This window comes from Fistularia commersonii, chromosome 8 (assembly GCF_037954325.1).
Source record: "Fistularia commersonii isolate RoL2024-O1a breed Wild chromosome 8, RoL_Fcom_v1.0, whole genome shotgun sequence".
NCBI classification, from domain to species: Eukaryota; Metazoa; Chordata; class Actinopteri; order Syngnathiformes; family Fistulariidae; genus Fistularia; species Fistularia commersonii.
Window position 1 is genome coordinate 5,810,078 of NC_141291.1, and position 19,164 is coordinate 5,829,241.

General features: G+C 48.0%; 1 protein-coding gene across 8 annotated transcripts in view; it reads left to right on the forward strand.

The window, feature by feature from the left end:
- Positions 1–19,164, forward strand: part of rreb1a (ras responsive element binding protein 1a) — a 54,876-nt gene that overhangs the window by 20,836 nt on the left and 14,876 nt on the right. For 3 of the 8 annotated variants that reach the window (XM_086150684.1, XM_086150685.1, XM_086150686.1), the window contains exons 1-7: positions 9,480–10,439; positions 10,567–10,777; positions 10,916–10,985; positions 11,521–11,640; positions 12,084–12,247; positions 18,423–18,564; positions 18,654–18,805. In XM_086150684.1, coding sequence (XP_086006810.1) covers positions 10,271–10,439; positions 10,567–10,777; positions 10,916–10,985; positions 11,521–11,640; positions 12,084–12,247; positions 18,423–18,564; positions 18,654–18,805 — 1,028 coding nt within the window. In that variant the 5' untranslated portion in view covers positions 9,480–10,270. Of the gene's footprint in view, positions 1–2,106; positions 2,209–9,479; positions 10,440–10,566; positions 10,778–10,915; positions 10,986–11,520; positions 11,641–12,083; positions 12,248–18,422; positions 18,565–18,653; positions 18,806–19,164 lie in introns of those variants that run through there. The other 5 variants (XM_086150687.1, XM_086150691.1, XM_086150688.1 and 2 more) reach the window with 4 other exon arrangements.

The window sequence follows — 19,164 nt, forward strand, 5'->3', positions numbered from 1 at the left end:
AACCCCATTTTTCATCGTCTATTTCAACATTGACCCTAGCTCCCTCGACTTGCTAGCATGAGTCATCCCAACAGGAATAGTGAAATATTTGCTGAAATTGCTTATGTATAATATGAATTTATTTTATTTTTAAATACAACAACAAAAAAATCACTCAACTTAATTCACCTTAACAACAATGTTTCTGGGCAGCTTTGAGGTGTAAGTATATGATGGTAATAGTCATGTTGAAAAGCGCTATCTTGTCCTAATGAGTGCACATCTGGAGATGAATACAGGCTGCCCTAAAATGAAGAATTTCCCCTCGTAGCTTCAAATAGCTCGTTCTGCTAGCTGTTGGAAAACTGTGCAAAACAGAAGCCGGAAATTTCAAGGCTTGTTTCAGGCCGGGTCCCAAGTAGAGCCGTTTAGCAACGTAAAGCTACAAACAATGCAGCTGACCAGTTAGCGGGGCTAGCTCATTAGCTGCTGGCTTAGCGGCAGCTTTGTGCATCGGAGGGGAAACACGGTGTTAAACCCGGGGTTAGGTGGGAGCCCTGTTGCCCCGTATCAGCTTCCACCTGCTCTGTCCGCCAGCCGTAAACCTGCCGCCTGCAAAAAGCGCCCTTTAAGCTCTGGATAGGTATAGCTGCCATGGCTCAAAAGGGGCGGCGGGACGCATGTTGTCGGTGGGCTTACGGTTTGTATTTTAAAGTGAGAGATAGGGGGGAAAAAACAGGTGGTGCTCGGACTTTATCAGACATTTTCATTTCATCACCTCTTCTTCCCTCGGGCCATCAATAGTTGCTTCCTAATTACCAACCGTCTAAGCTCTTAATCTGTCTCTCGGCCTCCGCCCCCTCCTCTCCTCTCCTCCCTGTATCACTCCTCCCTCACCCCATCCATGCGTGCACCATTCACACGGATGCAACCCCTCATCCATCCATCCCTCCATCCCTCCATCCATCCTCGTATTGTTTCTTCTCCCCGCCCCGTTGGATTTTTCTCTCACTCTTTTCACCCCCCCCCCCAAATGCCTCCCTCCCCCTGCGGTCGCCCGGCCCAGCGGTAGCAGATTATCGTCTTTGTGCTGCTCTGAGTTGTCCTCGCCGTCTTTATCTTGATAAGCCTGTTTCATCAACGTGCTCCCGTTGCAGCATCTTCATCACCGAGGCGGCGGTTGCTGTTTGTTGAGTTGTTTTTTTTTCCTTTTTTTTTTTTTTGTTCTATATATTTTCAACTCCAACGGGAAATCTAATCGGCATGTCTTCGTAAAATATATATTTTCCCCCCTGCGGAAATAAACGGATTTCCTGCTGGATTGTTGCGATGTCCAGGGTTTAACCTGCACCTCTCACCTGTCAATCACTTAGAGACATCCAACCAGTCTCCCTCACACTTACTAACGTTCAGAGATGCTAATTAATGTAGTGACTTATTTTGGACTCTTTTTTTTTCTAAACCATGCCAAACTTATCTCACAATGCTAACAACCCTTAGCTTCCATTGTCCTCCTAATCCCTACTTATTCTGTAGATTTGATTATATTTTTAAGGAAAAGAGAAGCTCTCGGTACATTAAATAAACCTTATCCTCTACGTAGCATCCCTGTCTTTTGAGAATCTTTTGAGTTTGTGATGGGTGATGTCTGGCCACCTGTTTCACCGTTCATCTATTTATAAAAAAAAAATAATAATAATAAAGTGCAAGCTGGGAAAAATCTGCGGCGAAAGTTCTGTCTGAGCGGCGGCAGCAGCTCATGGAAACGGTCGAGAACTGCTGAAAAAGGTTTACAGAAACGGTTACCGTGTTGATGCATGTCATTGTGAAGTTCCTCTAAATGGAGGACTCGGGAACGCACTGGATATTTGTCATGTTCTCCTGAAGACATGTTGGACATGCCGCGGGTTTTTCCATGGTGCGGCAGAACGTCACATTGACCTGAAAAAATGAGACCCAGTCATTAAAAAAAGGGAACAGAAATAAAAATAAACACCCTCTAGTGTCTTGAAGCTCAATAATGTGTTTATTATTTAGGGTTTTGTCTGCTATCAGATGTATGTAATATATCGGTCACGTTATTTAAACGTTTATATGTACTGACCCTCTCTCTGTCTCCCCCTGCAGTGTGAGCAGTGGTTGCAGACACACACCCAACGAACCCGGCCCCTTCCCGCCTGCCCCGCCCCGAGACACAAGCGAGCGAACGTTGCTTTACCAGAAGGACGGGTAAATATACGCCTCTGTCCGTCATCCCTCCATCCAGCGCTCGATCTACAGCGCTTTTCTCTTCTCCTCTGCTTCCTGCCCCCACTCCCTTGTCCCATCATTCAAACGCTCAGAATGACATTTCCCAACCCCATCTTCATTCTGGGGCTGCTTCCTGCTTCCCCTGCCAGAGCAGAACTCATGACGTGATACCTTTGGCTCTCTGGCTCCGCCTCCCCTTCCCCCAGGTGTCACGATGGTCGGCTATGGGAAATACTGCATCTACAATTTGCTATATATTTCGCATATATATATAATGTGGATGGCTTTAAACTGCAACAGTTACAAAAAAAAAAACAAAATTGAAAAAAATAATTAAACCCCGTCAAATGCAATTTGCTAATACCTGATCGTCCTCTCATTGGTCAGGAAAATAAGCAAAAAATGAAAATATGTAAATAAACAAGGAAGCAGGATAATTAATGCAAAATGGAGCGGAGCGAAAAGAGACATTTAATTGGTTATTCTACATTTTTATCTAATCATTTAATCAAACTTTGGCAGTTATGGTCCTCCATATTTCCTGGTGAAAGCCACGAGGGCTGTTCATGTGGCTCAGACTATTTCCTGAAGCAGGTGGGGGGGGGGGGAAAATGGTATGCAAAAGCATTTGATGAAGCTTTCGTTGACAATTTGTTTGGTTTGGAGCTTCACATTTAGGCAAATGTTAATGCTTGTTATTCTGCTGAAATGGGTCTCCTGGCTGGGATGCGTCCCCGGCAGACAAGACGAAACTTATTTTCAGCTCTGGAACCAACTTCTGGAGTTGCAGCCGTTTTTCCCAAGATGCGTCGCTTAAGTACATTGTACGCAGGAAATTGTTGCTCTAATTTAATTTTTGGTGTTTTTTTTGGGGGGGGGGGCCTTATGGGGGTCTACGCACTTCTTGGACTGTCGCGGCATCACTGTGAACGTGGAGATTGTTCGATTGGGTTACCTGTAGGATCGGTTCCGGATGGAGAAGCTCTCAGGTTCCAGGGGACTGAAAATCGTCACGCTGCAGACTTTTGAACTGTTCTAATCTGGGATTGTTATTTGTGCCGACGCGCCCGGTGGCTAGTCTTTAGCAGGGATGGTGTTAAAGCCACGGGTTTTCTGGCCTGCATCCGTTTGCCGTCTTTACTCTGAGCCGCTTGCCGTCGTGTTCCCGCGGTCGCACTGAGCGTCTGGAATGCTCCCCCGAGTGCCCGGTTCGTTTATTTCCCCCCCTTTTCCCCCTGATTCGCGTTGCCACACATCCGAAATGACGTAAAGCAAAGTGAACCCCCGACCAGGGAGGTTTTGGGCCTGGATTCCCTCCTTGGGGTGTCAAATCGGGACATTAAAGAAGCTGAAACAGCTTTATTGACGAAGAATGTTCACACATACGCGAAATTTGGCTCTCATGCCAGTGCATAGTACGGTGTGTAAGGTCCGTTGGGGATTTATGTGTTTGTCAGGCCGATGGCTCGTGAGAAAAAGCTGCTTCTTGTGTCTCGTCGTGCAGCGATCGGCACCTCCTACCAGAAGGGAGAACAGGTCATAGGGAAAATGAGTAGAGGTCCTGCATAGAGGACAGGTGAGCAGCCATGAGTCTGTCTGCTGTCCAGATTGGATGTTCTGATCCGGTCCTGTTCGGTGGCCGAACCCGATCCAGAAGACGACAGAGGCGCGGAGAACAGATCAGCTGACCGCAGCGTAAAAACTGGATTGGCAGCTCCTGAGGCAGCACCTTTTTCCATTCTGTCAACAGCAGCGCGTCTGTTTAGCGATCAGGTTCACCGTCCGAAAACCTTCAACCTCGTCGTCAAAGTGGCCTCGGCGCAGCAGAATCGACAGGTGTTTGGACGCGTTTGCCTTCAACTCTCTTTTATCCAGGGGGAATCTAAAATATTCTAGATTCTAGCTGTCGACGGCCTCACCTCCCCAGGCCGAGTCAGTTGGGGTCAGCTTCTGGATAGAGGCTCACGAATCCAGAATGAATCTGTTTTTTGTTTTTTGTTTTTTTTGTATTTCTTATTTTTGCAAAAAGATAACTGATCGGAACTTTCCATATTTGTTTCCTTAAAACAAAAATTGGAAGTCAAATAAAATTGATCTTGATGGCTGCCAGGGTTTGATCTCTGAAATGTGTTAATAACCCTTTTTTTATGTTGTTATTGTTGTTGTTTTTTTTTTTCTTTTTTGCTTGATACCAACACATAAGTAACTGGGAACATGTGGCGGCTTCCACTGAGGTCATGCGACACTGAAGCATTCAAGATGTCCGCATGGCGAAAAGAAACGTTTTTCACATTTGTTTCGTTTTAAACGCGTCAGACTCGCATTCACTCCATCCGGGAAGCGTAGAAATGGGATTTCTGATTGGAACAGCGGGCCAAAGCGTCGGTGTCGGCGAAGAAATGCGAGGGCGGCCCATAAATGCAACGTACGCAAATTGTTGGTCGTATTCGTCAGCGCGTGGCATCTTTGAATGTTTCAGGACATGAAGCACGATTCAGAAACAGCTTGCAGTTTTAGAGCCCTAGCATCGTTGTCTTCAATATCACAATTCTTGGAATTCACTAGTGTCTTTTTTTTTTTTCCTTATTTTCTCTGTTCTGGAACATTTACCCCAACACACTCTGTGCTCACTGTGACCGCAACCATGACGCAAAGTAATGTTGACCGAGAGACTGAAGGGTTGGATGTGTCCACATGTGGTCGTGTGATTGACAGCCGACCCGGGTTCAAGTCCCGCTTCTGGACCAAAGAGTCAGCAAGGATTAGCGCCCCCCTCCAAAAAAGGGGGCAAAGTTATAATTATATTTATATATTCTAACATACCCTTTTAAATGAAAAGAATCATCGAAGTTCATAGTTTGAGACAAAGGTTTGTGAGGTGCTAGAAATAAAAACAGATTAGGCAGTGCGTCGTGATTGGTCAGTTTAATGTAATGTGTGTGGATGAGTTTATGTGTGTGTGTGTGTGTGTGTGTGTGTGTGTGTGTGTGTGTGTGTGTGTGTATAGACACACACACACACACATATATATATATATATGTATATATGTATACATATGTGTGTGTATATATACACACACACACAAACACATTATTCTTCTTATTGTATATTTGAATCATTGTTAAAATGGCTGACACGGTGATACAGGCTGATACGATGGATTTTGGTTACTAATTGTTGCATGCGCGTGCACGTGTGTGTCTGGGTGCCCGTCTGTGTTCGCCTGCTTTAGCAAGAGTGGAGGAATCCGCATTCTGATTGGCTGAGACCCAGCAGACGCTTCTCCCCGTCTCTATGTGGTACAGTAGAGCTCCTGCTATCTCAACACTTTATCGCATCGGGTCTAAACTCCAGAGGGTTGCACACACGCACACACACGCACACACACGCACACACACACACACACACACAAAGCCAATGTGTAACCAGGCAGAAGAGATGAGGCCAGATGATGCAACAGAGGAGAGGAAGTGACATCTGAAACAGTCAGTGTTTAAGATTCACCACAGCAGAGTGGCGGAGGAGGGGAGAAGATGGAAGCTGAAAGTATGCAGACACGCCCCTTCGTGTCCTTTTTCTGTTTAAAGTTCCCCCCCGAGCGCTGAGCTGCAACCAGTCCGGCCGTCTGACCCCTCAAGTAAAAATGCAGAATATCTGCTGACATCAGCGTCCCGCGGCGCGAGGATTCATACGGGATGGATCAGGACAAACGAGCCGGCGCGACGCTTTCTGACATTTCAGTCGTGAAACTCGTCCGTGGGTAACTGCGTCAACCCGAGGCATTCGAGAACTTTTCTTTCCCCCCATGTTTGTGCTTTTATTGTTTTTTTTTTATTTATTTTTTAAAGTCACTGGACAGATGTCCAAAACAATGGACAAGTATTAGGATTCACAAAACAGACTGGAATAGTTAGTTTATTACTGAAAGTAGCTGCCTATAAATTAGCATCTAAAATATGTTGCAGAAGAATGATCCGGGTCACGGCGGCCATTTTCTGTTGCTGCACTGTCTCCGGGGCAGATTAAGAAGAACATTTGCAAATGAAGCGACGTGCTTGTGCGCATGTGTTTCTCGTCTGTGCGGCTTCTTCTTTCGTTCAAACCGATCAAACCCGGCGGTGACTGTGTTTGCTAATGCACAGCTTCAAGACGCACGGCCTGTGGCGCACATGTATCACTCCGAGCAGCCAGTGCATGGCGATACGTGCATGTTGCATAATGATAGCATCACGTATATTGTATATCAAGCGGATGCCCCCTGTGAGGCTGGTTCCTTGCCCTTAAAGCAATCCGTTCAACACATCGGGTAGAAAAGTGACGTTGACTGGTTTCCCGTTAGCTCTGAACTAGTGCGGCCATGTTGAAGGAGACGAGGGAGGACGGTCGGGAGGAGGGGGCTGCGGAAAGAGGGTGAAGGGACAGTTAAGGAGGCAATAAATAGTCAACATATGGTCACCGGATCCTGCCCCCTCCCATCCCTCCCATCCCTCCGTCCATCTCCCTCCTTCACATCCCTGATGCTAAACACAGACTGTTAGCCGACACCCGGCGGGGACCGACCCCCCTCCGCCTGCCTCATCCACGCCGAGACACAGGGGTGTCAATGAAAAGAGGAGGTTTGGGTCACAGGCGAGCTCCCGAGGGCTGTTTGTTTTCCTCAACACGTGTCACTTCTGTCAGTTTGGCTCCCGCAGGCCGTAAATGATGCTACCAGGCTAGCGGTTAGCAACCTCACCATTGATGGCAGGACATTTAAATAAGCCCATTTAATCGATAGTTGACAAATAAATTGTTAAAATCGCTATACTGTCCCCTATCTAGATGTCTAGTCATTCTTTTTCAAATGTATTCATAATCTACTTTTTGAATTTCTGATTCTGCGTTATGGGCTAGCCAAAACAAAGAAAAGACCAGCTTGCTCGTTTTTCAGATGAGATGAGATGAGAACAACTTTATTTATCCCGAAGGAAGTTGTTGTGCCAGAGTTTCAAGCAAAAACATTACAGTAATAGATAATAGTAGGAAGGAGGGAGAATGAGAAATACAATAAAACATAAATTGTCAAGGTTAAGGCTATCAAGTGTTTTAAGGTCTAAAGTACAAAGATTTGAAGATTCCCTGTGGCTGAGGAAAGAGGAATTAAAAAAGGAGCTAACTTTAACTCTTTTAAGGAGCTAACTTTAAACTCTTTTAAAATAATAGACAGGAAGTTGACCTCAAATCCTGCCCAGGGATGACCAGAAACATATCCTTTGCCGCCGCCGTTTTTAGAGAAAAGGCCATCCGTCCGCCTTGTCCGTGAGTGAGACATCACCACGCCATTATGTCATAGGGACCCGCTCATCGCACGCCATCCGAACGCCTCATTTGTTCCGGTTTGGGGGAGAAAAAAAAACGGGCGCCGCTGTCAGCCTCATCGCAGCTGTCACGTCGCACACAAACACACTCAGAAGCTTCATCCCTTTTTTCCTCCTCCAATCTCCATCCTGTCACGGGTTACGTCCTCACACAGGTGCCGTACAGCAGGAGGCGCTCTGACCTCTGACCCCGCTAATAGGAACCCCTCCTTTTTGCCGCGATGAGGTCACTCTGTGAACAACCTTTCTTCCTCAACGCTGGCATCTTTTATTTGCCACGCCATCATGTTGGAGGCAGCTGATACCGGTGTCGCATCCGTAACTTTTCCGGAAGTGACTCCGTTTTTTTATTAAAAAATACTTCAAATGAATAGCTGTATTTGCTGAACCAGAAAAGTATTTCTAAAAGAAAGTAATCCAAAAAGAAGAAAGAAAATTGTGTAAAATAAAAAATACACAAAAATATTATTTTCTAACGATTATATAGAAGATTCTGAGTCTGTTCTTCCATAGCATGAGGTCAAAGGTCACCGTTCCGTCCTTCAACACCTTTTTCTCATTTTGTCCCTCCCTCCTCGCCATCCCTTCTTCACCTCCTCCCCTCTTATCTCCATCACCCCCACCCAACACACACACACACACACTTGCAGCCATCTGTTGCCGTTCGTTTCAGTCGGCTGTAAAAAGTGCTGCCTGGGCACTTCATCGTGCGTGCGTTTGTGTGTGTGTGTGTGTGTGTGTGTGTGTGTGTGCGCGCACACGCGTTACTGAAGATGAATGATGCTAATGTAAAAAAACAATCCAGGGTCTCAGCTTCAGATGCTTCGTGCGTGTGTGTGTGAGTGCCTGAACGCGTATATGTGCAAGAGTGTGTGTGTTTGTGTGCGCGTGTGTGTGTGTGCGCGCGCGCATGTGTGTGTGTGTGCGCGCGCGTGTTTGTGCGTGCACCTGCCATGGCCATGTTACAGTTTGTCATGTAAGAGCAGTGATACAAACAGGTCAGTGGAAACACACACACACATGCATGCACTCACACACACACACACACACACACACACACACATGCGCGCAAACGCACACTGCCAGTTGTCACCAGTCACTCGCTTCACTCATCCTTTCCTCATCCCTTTTTCTCCTCTACGCTCTCATTTCTTCACCTCCTCCTCCGGCCTTTTCCACCGCATCATATTTCATTTAAACAGAATCATTTTATTTATCCGACCTTTAGAAAGTCAAGGCACCGCGTGTCAAAGCAGTGAAAACAGGATAGATGAAATAAAGATAAAATAAATTAAATAAAACCCAGGGTCAAAGCAAACAAGGGACAAATGAATGAAAAATGTAAAGATAAATCACTTAAAACCGAATTAGACAATAGCAGTAAAATATGGAAATGAAAGATTTTGAGATGATAAAAAGGCAGAAAGAATAAAAGTGTGTTTGTGTGTGTGTGTGTGTGCACACACGTGTGCGTGCGTGCGTGCGTGTGTATTTGCAGATCGCCCTCCATCTCCGTTGCGGCTGCTTCCCCTGCTGTTTGCCTGACGGTTTTCTTTCGTAGCTTTTTCTTTGAATGTGGAATGCCTCCTGTGAACGCATTCACACACACACACACACACACACACACACACACGCACACACACACACACACACACAGACACACACAGCTGGAAGAGGAAGTGGCCAGTCTTCCTGTGGGGGAAGCTAAACAGGAAGCTGTAATCATTTCTTCTTCTGCTTCAGGCGAACTCTCCTCATTTCTTCTCATCCATCATTGCCCCTCTGTCCCCTCCCACCTTTTCCAAGCTTTTTTTTTTATTCCTTCAGAAATCCAGAGTGAGATTAATCTGCTCTCTCCCACACACGCACACACCGTCTCTGTCGGTGTCGCTCGTCCGCGGCGAGGCAGGTGTTGCGGCTGTAAATGCGTCCCCTCTTGTCCAGTAGGCGCCGAGCCAAACTGCTCCGATAGTTCGAAGGTCACGTCCTCCTCTGCTTCACCTCGCTTTGTGCCCTTTCAAAATAAAGCGTCGGCGCATTGTGTCCCTTTCAGAATAAGACGCAAGAGTCACATGCGTGCTTTCAAAATAAAAGTTAGGGCTTGCCTGGTCTGTGATGATCTCTTGTTGTCCAGGGTTTTTTTTTTTTATGCCTGCTCAGCAAATGTTATGCAACATATTTAGATATATATATAATTTCCAAGAGCAGTTTTTTTCATTTTGGTTGCTGACATTTCCTCCTAATCCTGCAGATTCCTAAAAAAAAATATGTAGAAAAACCAACAATGACCTAATTTGCACAAAATACCTGGAAGTTCAAATGGGTTCAAACCCAAAGTTATTTTTTCGGAGCAAAATTGAAACCCGGTCCTCGTTCTCCTGGAGGCCCTCCTGGATGACACCTGGGGGTCCGCAAAACCTCAAGACGCCATGTAAACATCCGCCTGTAAAAGTAGTCCCCTTATGAAATCAAAAAAGCATTAAAGGAAATGTAATCTTGACTTGTTAGCAGAATTGAGCATCTATGTGTTTTCATATTTAATTGCGTTATTCGCCGCTCACTGACTGTAATAATTTCTTTATGTCCTTCTCTTCTATAAACTCAGTCAAATGAATGAGACACTTAATCCTTAAATCGACACATTTTCAAACAGTTTAGTATGAGATCCGTGGCCACTATCTAGCATGCGTTTTACCAGTGGTGTGTATTTATCTACAGTTATGTGTCTGTGCGTCCATTTCCCAGCAGCGATGGAAAACGCCACAGAGGAGCTGCAAGAAGGGGGAGGAGCCAATGCTGTGATAAGTGAAGAGGCGGAGCAAAAAGAGGAGAAAACGCACAATAACCTCAAAGGTACGCCACGCCTTCAAGTTAAGGGGAGGGAGATTTAATTAAACCTTTCCAGCGTCCCAGTGGATTAAACCCAGCCCAGAGATTAAGTTGTCGAGTGTCTCTCCTTCTCCCCCCCCCAACCGTTCAGCGGTGAACGGCGTGATGGAGGGAGCGGCGCCCGCTGCGGGAGAGAAGCTGCACAATGGCGATCGAGGGGGTGGCGGAGCCGAGGGAGGAGACCTGTCCTCTATCAACGCCATGATGTCAGCGGTGATGTCGGCCGCCGGGACCATCAACGGCGGAGGAGAGGGCAGCAGCGGCGTCGCCTCCGGCCCGTCCTCCACCGGCCCTTCCCCCAGGTGAGGAGGCCGAAAGTCCATAACTTCCTCAAAGAACTTCAAGCCTCCCAACTACGTTTTAGTTGCCTCAATTCAAATTGATGAATGTGCCGTCGTCATGACGATCCCTCACGCCGGACCCCTCTTCCCGTTCTCTAGCCCCTCCCCCAACAAGACGACAACGTCAGCCATGAGAGCGCCGCCCAGCCGCAACGCACGACGCACCCAGGTGAGCGGACGGCGCGTCGCTTCCTGGGCGCGGCCCAGTTTCTGCAGAGGCATGGAGGAAATGCGCAATGTACGAGAAGGGGAAACAAAACTCCTCATCCGCACTCTTAACGTGCACTCCTCCTTTCCCCGTGTCCCGCTGCCTTTTTGCATATCCTTGTTTACCGCTCCCTCGTCACCTCGCATAGTTCCCCCCCCGCCGTCCGTCCTCTCATGTTCTTTTGGTTTCTTTTTTGTCATCTTCTCTCTTTCTTTCTCCATATTCCTTATGTTCTCACGTCCTCCCCCAACATGTCGCCCCCTCGCCCGTCTCTCCTCTCCCATCATGTGCACATGCTGCATTCCACGCCACCTCATGGCTTCCTGTGGCCGAATCAGGAAAAGGAAGTTCTGCTTCCCCGGCTATTGGTGTGTGTGTGTGTGTGGGTTGGTGTGCGTGTGTGTGTGCACACACGAGAGAGAGAGAGAGAGAATGATCAGCTGACATCCAACCAAAGCTGACCATAATTCTCACTGTTTGTCGATTGGCTTTTTAGAATAAAACCCTGAAAATGATCTTTCACCAGGACACCAAAGACGACAGCTCGGCTCACATCTGTCCGCTGTGTGACAAGAACTGCCAGACCCAGCACCAGCTGACCATGCATATCCGACAGGTAAACACACGAATGTGCACCCCCCCGCCCTGTGAGCTTTTGAGAATCCGTTCCCGGCACCGGAAAATTCAGGCGAAAAGGCCGAACCGCCTCCCGTGTGCCTGCACGCTCCTCTGAAATGTCTGAATCACAAAACAATGCCAAAGAGAAGGGGACAAAAAAAAAAAAAGCCATTATTTATAGCTTTCTCGAATTCAACTTTCCAAGTCTTTGGATAAATACAGTGTAAAAAAAAAAAAAAAAAAATCGACAAAAAAAAGGAGACACCGAAGGCCGAAGTGGACAGGTTGCATATGTACCTCACCACTCTGCTGGGGGTAAACTACAAATTCCCACGCCGGGGGCCGGGTCACGCACCGGCCCCTCCTTTTGACACTGCTGTGGGGGAATTGGACATCCCGACACCGCCGCCGCCGCCGTAACCAGCTGTGTTTCGTCTGCAGCACAACGCCGACACGGGGGCGACGGACCACTCGTGTAGCATCTGCGGGAAGTGCCTGAGCTCGGCCTCGTCACTGGACAGACACATGCTGGTGCACAGCGGGGAGAGGCCCTACAAGTGCAACATTTGCGGACAGACCTTCACCACCAACGGCAACATGCACAGGTACACACGCGCGCACTAAGGTAACTTGCGCTTGAATTTTGTTTTGAAGATGTCACCCTGTCACCTCCCCGGAGCAGGGTGAGATGCGAAGAATTAGGATAAAATAAAAAGCTGCACAAACTGGTTTCGATGCAACACATGCACACTAACACACTCAGTCGCACACGCACTCACACACGTACTCACACACCCCATCTTGTAACTTTGGGAAGAGGAAGTTAGCGATTAACTCAACTCCCAGTCAACCATGATGGAGGCACAAACCCCAAATGGTCGTTTGTGTGTGTGAGTATGTGTGTGTGTGATGGGGAAGGATGGTTTAAAGTCCCACTTCCTGTATAACCCTCCATCTCTCTTGCGCACACACACACACACACACACACACACACGCTGCAGAGACCGTTGGATCTTGTGTCTGAAGCTGGACTTTGCTGATAAATGATGGGCGTTGTTCCGTGTGTGTATATGTACGTGTGTGTGTGTGTGTGTGTGTGTGTGTGTGTGTGTGTGTGTGTGTGTGTGTGTGTGTGTGTGTGTGTGTGCGCGGGCGGGCGTGCGTGTCTTATGGGTGGGCGTTTGCATTAATTAATACCTAACCTTCAATGACCTCTGCTGGTTTCTAACTGCATCCCAATAAGTAGCAATGTCAAAGTCAGCTCTTCACTCAGGATCACTTCGCTTTTCGGGCTCTCGTTTCTGCTTCCCGTCAGTTTTTTTTTTTTTTTTTCTTGCTCCGCATCATTTGCTGCGTTTTTTTTTTTTTCTTCAACTCTCACATTCCTCTTTTCGGAGTAATATTTAACCCCCCACCCCTCCTCACCCGCTTTTTTCGGCTTACAATTTAACCCACCGTTGCGTCCTGCCCCCCCCGCCACCCTCCTTTGTGGGACGAAAGGCCGGGCGTGCGACGTGCACGGGGTTCCACCTTCACGTGCAGCGTGTACCCCGCATGTTTGTGACATCAGGAGACGCTGTGTCGCAGCCCCCGGGCCCTGGCGATGGTATGAGCTGGTGGGCGAGGAGGAATGGCTGTGGGCCGAGAGACAGACAGACACTCAGCGCTGCTCCTCTTTACGTTTGAGGATTGTGTGCAAACATTCAGACCGCTCTTGAATGTTGAGACTTTCTGGCGCGCTCGCAAGGAAACATCCCAGTTTTGAGCAAACCCTGCAGAGCAGCGGTTGGCAAAAAGGTAGCCGGTTTGATTCTGCCTTATTGTATGGAGTCTCCATATTCTCCCCCCCCCCCGTCTGTGTGGGTTACGGTCGGGTTCTCCAGTTTCCTCCCGCAGTCCAAAAACATGCAGGAGGTTCATTGGAGACCTTGAATTGTCCAGGACTTTCCTCTGGTGAATGAATATTGATGTCTATATGACGAGTGAATGAGGGGATGAACGGACACCGCAGCTTCAACAATAATGCGGCTAATTTATGGACGGGTTACCGAGTGTCACGCCAACAAAATATTGCCTCGTCACGTCAGACCGGTGAATTTACATAGAGATACCGCAGAACACATGCGTGTGGTTTACACAAATAACATTGAAAGTAACGACGAAAGGGAGACTAAGGAAGTGTGTAATGGAGGAATTCTCAGGCTGGGCAATCCTGGCTCTGAAGAAGACAACTTAAGTGGTTTTAGTGGAAAGGAAAAAGATGAAGATAGGAATCAATGACTTTTTCCTGCTGTATTTTTTATTTTTCTATCCAGATGTGTTAGAGGCACTATTCGGGGGGGGGAATATTTATAGTACCTATTTAATTAAAAGTTAAAAAAAATAATATTGTGTAAATATCTCATGTTACAAAAGGACATTAATGATTTAAACACGTGCAGCCTATATATTTACAATTTGTTCTTTTCTTTTCGAATTTAGTAGGAATCGTCTGATATACAGGTGCTCTCAATAGTCCAAAAATTATGGTATGTGATGTGTGTATTAGAGGGTGAGTGAGAGACAAAACAAAAGTCCCAGCAAGGTTTAAATGTTGCTTCCTTTACAGTCTGAAGTGCAGAAAATGCCTACAAGTGTTGCATTCGACCATCTATTCAGCCGTAACATTTGGTGCGAACCAGCCAGATCCCAGCTTAAGACCATGACCATGTGTCAAACATCCTGCATGTCTCATTCTAGAAAAAAAGCATTTGCGCTAACTCAGCTCTCCCAAAAGCATCCGATGTTATTGCAATAAGCGAAAATCTTCGAAGTAGCGGAGGAGAGTAACTCTACGAGTTGCGATGTGAAATGGACATGCTGTGATGCTAAATGCATGCAGTGCGCAGGAGAGGCAGAGAATGATGCAAAGGTCGCTGAGCCAATCAGAACCCAGGATACTGAGCACCACGCTCTGGTTGGTCGTCACCCTAGAAAATGCTTATTTTACCTGAAAAATGATTGAAATAATAAATATTTGTAAATACATTTATACCACAAAAAAAGCATTGAATAGAAAAAAAAAAGCTTTCTAAAATCAGATAGAAAAGGAAAAAAATCCTCAAGTGAGAAAATGTGCGGGGGACTACTATATTTACATATATTTACATGTATATGCAGCCAGTGTTAATTAAATGGCACTTGACTCGGGGGATTGACGGCGCTCCACTCAACAAAAAAAAAAAACAAAAAAAAACAAACAAATAAAAACGCGGGTGGTAGTAAGCCGAACTGCAGCTGCAGGATGTCGAGAACCTGGAAGCGGTCGAGCAGGGTCTTGTTTACAGAGCCTGTAAACATGTCGGCATGTGTCACGACGGAGTTTTAACTTTTTTTAATGGAAAGGCAGAGGGAAGACATAAAGAGTTCACGCTCTTAAAAATAAAAATGTTTTTGTTCTGCATCGGTCGCAGATTATCGTCCGGCGTGCGAGAGCCCTCACAGCAACGGCGATGGGTTCCGAGGCTCCTAAAAGCCTGTGGATTCGTTTTTTTGTTGTTTTTTTTCCCCTTCCTTCTCCCTCAGTCGGTTCTTCAACATACAACGAAGTTTGATGAGTCACTTTGCGCGGCCGACCATCCCGCACCTGGTGCGGCTTGCGCGGAAAGCCGGCGGGTCTGGTTTGGCGACTTGCCTCCCTTTCCCTGAGCCGAGAAAGAGAAAGAGAGACCGAGAGAGAGAGAGGGGGAGAGAACGGCCTCCTGCAGGCTGCCGGCGAGCTGGATGCTGATTTCCATCAACACGCCCTGGAAAGGGTTGCGTCATTTTTTTTCTCAGAAGCCTGCGAGGAGCGCAAACTGGAGAGGGGAAACAGGACAGATGCGAGTCTGACGCTCCTTTTTTTTTTTTTTTTTTTTTTTAAAAGAAAAACACACACACACACAGCGTTAGCAGCGTGTCCTGCTGGGGGGGGGAAGGGAGGGAAGGCAAAGAGAGGAAAGAGAGCAGAGACAGAAAAACTTCAGCTCCGCGTTTTGAGACGCTCTATTTTTTTTTTTTTCTGCAGGAAAATAAAGGCCTGTTTGAGCGGCGGGTGGAAGGGAGGGAGGAAGGTGGGGTTTTGGGGGGGGGGGTGGCGGAGGAATCCATTTTGCAGCCGAGCATCCTTTGAAATGTGAGATTTTCCTACTCGACTGTCTTCAGACTGGCAGAGGAGGGAGGGAGAGCTGAGACGTAGGCGCGGGATGGAAAAAAAAAGGAAAAAAAACAGGGGGGGGGACTCAAACCCGTCATGTGATGGATTCTCATCCCTCTTCGGCAAAGAAAAAAAGAAAGTCAGCGCTGTTCCTCTGCCGGTGAAGGGAGGCAAATAGAAATAAAAGTTGAAGGGAGGGAGCGAGTAAAAGAGCTTAATTTGATTTAAAAAGAAAAGATGAAAAAGTCATTAGCTAAGTTTCTAACTTAGAATGCAGTGTGTCCACTAGAGGGCGCTAATTGGTCAAAATAATCTCTTTTTATGGACGTAGTGAGAGAATATGAAGTTAGTTGGTGTGAGAAAGGGGGATACAGGTTGATTTGCTGTGCAAAAAGACGAAAGGAAAAGAAAGAATCACATTTATCCCCCAATTTAGAGCACTTTTACAGCATAAACTGCCATTTCTGGAGTTTTCATAATGCAGTAGCGCAGCGGTTTGCGCCTCCGCCCTCGCAGCAAGGTTGTATTCATGGACTCTCCATGTTCTCCCACTGTGTCTACGTGGGTTCTCCTTGGAGGTTCATTAGAGGCCGTAAATGACCCAGATGTCTCAAAGAGAGAGTGAATGGTTGGTCGTCTCACTACAAGATGAGTTCGGATCTCCATGTGGCTGATAGAGTGAATAGTTGCAGGTCTGCAGGACGTGCGAATGAGAGGGTGAATGGTTGCGGCTCTGTAACTAGTGCAGGTTGAACCCGCGCCTCTCGCCCAATGACAGCTGGGTCGGGCTCCGGCGCCCCCCTCCCCTCCCCGAGACCCCGACCGCAGGATAAGCGATACAGATAATGAATGAACGTGTTTTAATGACATCAGCTCGTGTTTCGGTACAACATCCGGCCTCGCCACGGCAACGCAAAGATCACAGCGCGAGCGACGGGTGTCGCCGACAAGTTAGAGTGACATCATTTCGGAAGCTTTCTGCGACTAGTTTAAGGTAGATGTTTTTTTTAGAGAGGGGGGGGGGGTGTCTCTGAAGTGTCCCCGATCTTTAAGGCCCGCCCCCGGTCGGACGCACTTGGAAGCGTCGGCAGTTGTTTCCTGTTAGTTCCGGGGGTTTCTCCGCGTTCCCGCAGCCTCCGTCCGAGCTCCTGTCACCGTATCGACGGTTCCCGGCCGAGATCACCGAGGCCCCTGCTGTCACCGGGATCCGGTCTGTTCAAATGCCGCTTTTGAAATGATCTGCATGTGCGTCGCTGACTTAAAACAAATATCACGCACCCACTTACCTAAATATCGCACATTTCGCTCGGGGGGGCTTTGCATTCAAAGTCGACGCCAGGACTGTTTTCGCGACTCGGCTCTTTGTTCACTTTTAAAACACGCGTCCACTCCAAAGTCCACTGTCAATCATTAAATATCAGCTCGACAACTTTGTCGTACAGTCCTGTGATGTGATCCAAACTGTGTGTGTGTTTAACTCACCGACACACACACACACACACAAGGATTGTGTGGCCGCCGGCTGAGCGAGTTGCCGACGTCTGATTGGTGGAGAGCTGGGGTTTGGTCAAAGTACACCTCGGGATTGAAGTGAATGGTTGATCCCGGCCGGGTCCTGCCACCTTGTTTCCTTTCCTCCTTCCTTCCAGCTTTAGTCGCTGCTTCTCTGTGCATCACCTTTATTCCTTCCCTATCCTCGTCTCCTCTCTCCTCTCTTGTATCCTCACCTCTCCTTCCCTTCATTCCTCTCCTGACCACTCCATTCTCCCCTTGACTCCTCCCTTTCAGTTTCCTTTCCTCTCTCCTCCCTTGCCTCCTCTGTCTCCTTACCTCCTCTTTCCTTCCACGCATGTCTCTGTTGCATCGTCTCTCCATCCCAGAGGGTCTGTAAACCAACACCCTGCGGCCTGTTTGCATGGCCTTTACTCACCTGCAAAGACAAACACACACACACACAAAAACACTGGCTAATAGCTACTCCCATGCTAATGCCACACGGGGATGGAGGATGAGGAGGGCCGATGACGAGTCCATTTCAAGATAACCCGGCGAAGAGAAATGAGTGACAGAAACTTTGTTATTCCCTGTAAATCATCAGTTTTCAGACGCATCGGAAGAAGCCGTTTTTAACTTTTTTTTTTTTTTTTTTAAATGACATTTCTGCCATTTTCAAGGCGTGCTGCTTGGAGTTTTATCAGTTAGGGGCTTAATTGGCTCAGAGTTTCCGTCTGCGCAGCAGCCGGGGGGATTGTGTGTGTGTGTGTGTGTGTAGAGGGGGGGAGGCAGTGACTTCCTGTGGCGCTTCCTCTTTTCTCCTCTGGCCATATAAGGCCCGCCGCTGCGTTTTGATAATTGCCGACCGGCCATTCGAGGAATTTCTCCCGCCGGTCCGACAAAGCGGCGGTTCTGCCAGGAGAGGACGGAGGAACTCGAGAGGAAGAACTTACCCAATAACTCAAATCAGAATATCAGACACACGTGGTTCATCGGGTCGAGTCTGGCTCAAAATGGTGCCCGATGTCGACATCATCACCCAACAATGATGAGGTGATTTCATGACCGGTAAACCGTTCACAATGCAATTTTTATTTTTTTTTCCCCTCCAGACACATGAAGATCCACGAGAAGGACCCGGCCAGCGGCCTGCTGCCCGTCAGCCCCCCGTCGCCCACCAAGCGCCGCCGCCCGTCCGTGAAGCGGAGGCAGGGCATGGAGGATGAGAACGGAGACGAGCCGCCCTCCAAGAAGGTCGCCGCTCTTCCCGTCGCCGACCCGGCAGAGACTCCGAGGAAGCGGCGTAACGGTGTGTGTGTGTGTGTGTGTGTGTGTCTGCGCAGGCCGCAGAGGACGCGTCGACCGAGGAGGCCATGTCGGCCGCGGTCCGAGGAGCCGAGGAGGAGTTGCTGCCCTGTCCCATCTGCTTTAAGACTTGCAACACAAGACTGGAGCTGGACACACACATGGACTCGCACCCCGACACCGCGCTCAGGTACCCCTTTTTTCCGTCCCGTGAGAAGTTACCAGAAGCTGGACGGGGGAGATGATGGTGCGAATGGATGGATGGACGGAGAGAGAGAGGAGGAGAGGGAGGGGAGAAGCTTCCCCCCTGACTGGGTGGGGGCGGGGGGGCTGAAAAGTGAGGGATGGAGAGGAGGGCTAATAAGTCACTAGTTGGGAAGACAGGAGGAGGTTTCAGGCCGCTCGGTCAGCCCCTCGTCGCCATGACGACACCCCCACCCTCCTCAAGAATGGCACCGTCTGTCACCATAGCGACACAACCCTTTACAAATCCCCCCAACACACACACACACACAAAGTTTTCAATGTGTTTGTTGTTTCTTCGGCGGG